At 41.3% G+C, this 5,498-nt stretch overlaps 1 protein-coding gene across 3 annotated transcripts in view; it reads left to right on the top strand.

Moving 5' to 3' along the window:
- spata5 (spermatogenesis associated 5) overlaps positions 1–5,498 on the top strand; it is a 95,415-nt gene that overhangs the window by 672 nt on the left and 89,245 nt on the right. For 2 of the 3 annotated variants that reach the window (XM_034309908.2, XM_034309905.2), the window contains exons 2-7: positions 1,687–1,811; positions 1,990–2,147; positions 2,822–2,880; positions 3,907–4,530; positions 5,070–5,199; positions 5,395–5,451. In XM_034309908.2, the coding sequence (XP_034165799.2) occupies positions 1,687–1,811; positions 1,990–2,147; positions 2,822–2,880; positions 3,907–4,530; positions 5,070–5,199; positions 5,395–5,451 (1,153 nt within the window). The remainder of the gene's footprint in view (positions 1–1,686; positions 1,812–1,989; positions 2,148–2,821; positions 2,881–3,906; positions 4,531–5,069; positions 5,200–5,394; positions 5,452–5,498) is intronic. The other variant, XM_034309907.2, reaches the window with a different exon arrangement.

Raw genomic sequence — 5,498 nt, 5'->3', positions numbered from 1 at the left:
GTAAACAAGGTTTATGGTGATCATACAATCATACAGTATGCAGTGATAATTAATATATTCAGGGTTGCATTGATTTCTGCTCTTATACTATTCTTATAACATTTGAAATGAACAAATCCTCAGTGTGATGTGTGTGTCTTAGTGCAGCGTCAGTGAGACACTCAGCACACACACTTTGTTTTGTTACAGTAGTGGAACTCACAACTCACATGATCAAAGTTATTATAATTAGGGGTCCAAGCACCAAAGTCAACTCAGATCTAATGTGTCCTATTGGTGGAAAGTTCAGGAATAGAAAGTTCTATGGCTCCAGAAAATATTACGTGAAAATTCAAATAATGTTCATGAAACAAATCCATACTGATGGGGCCTCTGGAATATGTTTGACACTTAAAGGGGTTCCTGGCTACAAAAGTTTGAGAACCAATGCTCTATATAACTTGACTACATCGGTATGATGTAACTGATGTTCCAGATAATGTCGTGGAACTTCCACGAAACAAGTTTATTCCTGTGATCACTTACGTTATAGCAGCTGTAAACAGTCATTCCTTCACCAGCCTCGCATTTTGCTCTTTCATGAGCTTAATAAGACATAAATGCAGCTTGTTATGTTACAGGGAAACTACAAAGTATACAGTTGGGATCATAATTTTACATACACCTTGCAGAATCTGCTAAAGGTGCGAACATTCACTGATGCTCAAGAAGGCAAGACTACATTAAGAGCCAGGGGGGTGTAAACTTTTGAACAGGATGATCAGTATAAATTGTTATTATTTGTTTAAAGATCTTATTTTCTTCAGAAGTTACATGAGATATTTACATGTTTCCCAGAAGACAAAGTAATAACAATTTACACCAATCATCTTTCTCAAAAGTTTACACCCCCCCTGGATCTTAACGTATCGTGTTGCCTTCTTGAGCATCAGTGAATGTTTGCACCTTTTGTAATAGTTGTGTATGAGACCTTCAGTTGTCATCAGTGTGAAAAGATGGATATCAAAATCATATAGCCGCTATTGGAAAGGGGTCAAATATGCAGAAGATGCTGGAAAAGCAAAAAATTTGCAGGACCTAGAGGATTTTTCTGAAGAACAGTGGGAAGTTTAACTGCTCAGGACAAACAATGGACTCATGAACAACTATCACAAAACGTAAAAACGGTTGTTGATCATCCAGGTAACACACACAGCATTAAGAGTCAAGTGTATGTAAACTTTTGAACTGGTTCATTTGTGTAAATTCAGTTATTATCGAGTCTTGTGGACTATATGTAAACATCTGTTATGTGAAATAGCTTATTCAAGGCAGGACTAAATAAAAACACAATGCAAGTTTTATGATCCCTCTTATTTTATTTTTTAAAAAATTATTAACATTTTGCAGATTCTGCAAGGCGTATATAAACGTATGACCCCAACTGTAGACTCCTCTGTTGGAAAAGTGCTGACACTGGAGACTCCTTCCAAAAATGCTAAATAAACCTGACCTGTAAGATTCACTTCGCTTCACTTTCAGTAAATTCACTGCATACAGTATGAAAGGTGCTTCTACACCTAAAGTAGTGCTGTTAGTCCCAAAATAGAGATCAGGTTAGGATTCAGCTCACTATCAGTAAAAAGTCTGTGTGTGTGTGTGTGTGTGTGTGTGTGTGTGTGTGTGTGTGTGTGTGTGTGTGTGTAGCAGAGGAGAAGGCTCCGAAACGATGCAGATCAATTTTTGCTCAAATGAGTCTGAACACCATGAAGGGTGTGACTGCCTGTATTGGACGACCTATCCTCATCACCAGCCCTACAGGACGCCAGGAGGTGTGTGTGTGTGTGTGTGTTTGTGTGTGTGTGTGCGCGCACGTGCATGCATGCACACACGCATATTCTTTCCTTACGATGATGTTCATTCCTTCTGTGTCTGTGCCTCTGTTGTTGCATTCTCTGTCTGTCTCCGTCTCACTCTGGTGTGTGTGTGTGTGTGTGTGTGTATGAGTAGGTGTGTATAGCGTGGCCTGCAGCCCAGTTTCCTGGGAGGAAAGTAGGTCTGATGCCTGACACGCAGTGCATTCTGGGAGTGAAACCTGGAGATGCAATCACAGTGGAGCCCATCACTGGAGCTGTTCTTCCTGCAGAAGAGCTTCAGCTTAGCCTGAGGTATACACACACACACACACACACACACACACACACACACACGCCACTTTGCTACATTTCTACACACTTTGCACTGTTGTTTTATAACAGTCGAAGCTGTGATTGGACAGAGATTACATTTCAGCGTGGCACTGCTGCAGCATAGTGATGCAAGTCAAATACAGCGCAATGGGAAATGACCTTCAGTTCTTAAAAAAGAATCAATTCTTAAAGAAGAGATCAAGTGACATAGGAGCGACGCAATGTAGGTTTTTCCTTTTCAATGTGGCGCATTTTCCTCATGTCCCAAGTGAAAAGTGTTACTTTCTGTGTATTGTTTTTCACAATTTCCCTCCAGTTTTTCTATCTGGCAAGGAATCTTGTCCACAGTGATGGAGCGTCTAATGATGTGTCATTTACAAATGACTCTTTGAATCAACTCTTTTAGGTGAACACTGAGAGCAGATTCGAGCACGTGTATGAGACGTTTTTTTTTTTATATGCCTTTCATTTTTATGGAAGTAGTCTAGGTTTTTACGTTCCACACCAGTTCCACACCTGAGCCAGTTCTTACAGGATGCAGACCTGCTTTAAATGATGAAACCCTGCTATTCAGGATTTTCTGTTTTTGTAGCACCATCTTGTGGTCAGACCGCCTCTGTGCATGTGCTAAAGCTCCTTCTCTGTGTTCGCAGGAAGGAGGACGAGTCTCTGGACACAGAAGATTTTAGCAGCTTCCTCCTGCAGTCGTTAGGTAAGATGAAGTGAAGGGTTTACCCTGAAATAAAAGAACCATTTCTGACCAATATCCAAGCTATATGTAGTGAGCTACAATACTAATGTAGCTAACACGTTGTGGAGGCTTACAGCTACCAGTTTAGCATCGTGCAAACTCGTGTCTAAATCCTCAAGTTGAGTTGTTGAGTTGTTCAGTGTCTCAGACTTACTTATGTCCTCCCTGACACAGTAGCTATAAAAAATGGACAGAAGGACGTCACCACTATACTTTTTTAAAAAAAAAAAGTGTCACTCTGTCTCACTCTCTATCTGTATGTCTGTCTGTCCGTTTCTCTCCCTTTCTGTCTGTCTGTCTGTCTGTTTCTCTGCCTCTATCTGTCTCTTTCTGTGTCTCTCGTTGTCTCTCTGTTGCTCGGTCTGTCGGTCTCTCTTTCTCTCAATCTGTCTGTCTGTCCATCTCTCTGTTAATCTATCTGTATCTGACTGTCTGTCTCTCATGTCTGTCTCTGTCTGTCGGTCTGTCTCTATCGGTCTCTGTCTGTTTTTGCCTCCTGTCTGTCTGTACATCTTGTGTCTGTTTCTTTTCTCTCTCTCTCTGTCTGATGGTGCTCTCTCTGTCTGTCTGTTGGTCTCTCTCTCTCTCTCTCTCTCTCTCTCTCTCTCTCTCTCTCTCTGTCTGTTGGTGTCTCTCTCTCTCTCTCTGTCTGTTCTTTGTCTCTATCTTTTTGTTTCCTGTCTATTCCTACATCTTGTGTCTGTTTGTCTCTTCTCTCTCTCTCTCTGTTTGTCTGTTGGTGTCTCTCTCTCTCTCTCTCTCTCTCTCTCTGTCTGTTGGTGTCTCTCTCTCTCTCTCTCTGTCTGTTGTTCTTTGTCTCTATCTTTTTGTTTCCTGTCTATCTGTCTATTCCTACATCTTGTGTCTGTTTGTCTCTTCTCTCTCTCTCTCTCTCTCTGTTTGTCTGTTGGTGTCTCTCTCTATCTCTCTCTCTCTCCATCTGTCTGTTGGTCTCTCTCTCTCTCTCTCTCTCTCTCTCTCTCTCAGATAGTAGGATTCTGCTACCTGGCAGTTCCTTCTTCGTCTCTTATTTTGGCCGTAAGTGTGAGATCAGTGTGACGTCCCTGAAGGGTGTAGACGGAGTCGCCCTCTCTTCTCCTTCTCCCCCTCTTTCTGCTCCATCGTGCCCTGTTTCCGAGTCGGGCGCTGCACCTCTGGATCTCTCTCTGCAGCTGGGTCAGCTGAGTCTCAACCCTTCCTGCAGCACGCCAAACCGAGCTTCCTCCTCCACTCCTCTCGCTCCCACCACTCCGTGTACACTGAACGCCACGCCCTGCAGCCCGAGCGCCCACTTCCTGTCCGACAGCGCTCTCCCTCCTAACCCGGAAACGCCCGATCGGTCAGCGCACCAGGGGCCAGAAGCACAGTCCCATGGAGACCGAAAAACCCAGACGCCATCTGCTGGTCGAAACGGGAACGACACCTTCTACTCCATCTGCAGCTCCACGAGAATCAGCTTCACACATGCACACACTCAGGACAGTAAGGACGAGGGTCAGGAGAGGTCAAAGGTCACGTACAGTATGATCGGAGGGTTGAGCGCTCAGCTGCAGGTGATCAGGGAGATGATCGAGCTGCCGCTGAAACACCCCGAGATCTTCAAGAATTACGGTGAGAAGCACAAACTGTAATAAATTTTGTAATAGTGCACAGACTCCTTATTATATTTTATCAAATTTAAATTAAATCTAGCACACACACTTAAGCAAATTCATTTTACTAGATAAATTGTATGCTTTATTCATTTTTCTTATTTATTTTCCTTCATTTAATTTCTGAGCAATTTGTATTAGAGAAATGAATCAATTTAATATTACATTTATAAAAAAATTTCATTTAATTTCATTTAATTTTTAATACTCCTCTCTTACAATTATGCCATTTTTTTTCTTTTAATTTTGTTTTTATTTGCACATTTTGGACATTTAATTTTTTTTTATTTTTATTTTTTTTGGAATTTTTTTTTATAAAGTCTGAACACTAATCTTATATTCCTTCTATATTTATTATTAAATTCAATTTACAGTCTATTTTAACATGGTGCTCTTTTTTTTTGGTATTAATTTGTTTAGTTCTTTTGTTAACACTACCTGCTCTTAAAGAAGTATTTGTTACAGTAGTGCTGTAGTAGATCATGTGATGTCTCTCAGGAATCCCGCCCCCCAGAGGCGTGCTGCTGTATGGCCCGCCCGGCACAGGGAAGACCATGATTGGCCGAGCGATAGCCAATGAGGTTGGAGCGCACATGACTGTTATCAATGGCCCTGAAATAATGAGCAAGTACGTATAATCTACTTTGACCAGTTCACAATTATGATTGAGGTTTTTTTTTAGAGTGTGGTGATCTTGTTTGTAAATGATTTATTTTCATGTCATGAAGTGTTTCATTCCTGACCAGTCAAAATCGAGAACTGTGATGTGATTACACTTTTTATTCCTTGTCATTCTTATGTTTTGCTCTCTCTTTTTATTTAGGTTTTATGGAGAAACCGAGGCACGACTGCGACAGATATTTGCTGAGGCTGCACAAAGGTGTGTGTGTGTATATATGTGTGTATGTATAAATAAATGAATGATCA

This window comes from Pangasianodon hypophthalmus, chromosome 13 (assembly GCF_027358585.1).
Source record: "Pangasianodon hypophthalmus isolate fPanHyp1 chromosome 13, fPanHyp1.pri, whole genome shotgun sequence".
NCBI lineage: Eukaryota > Metazoa > Chordata > Actinopteri > Siluriformes > Pangasiidae > Pangasianodon > Pangasianodon hypophthalmus.
The sequence above is the reverse complement of the archived record's forward strand: the minus strand, read 5'-3'. Positions and strand labels throughout refer to the sequence as shown.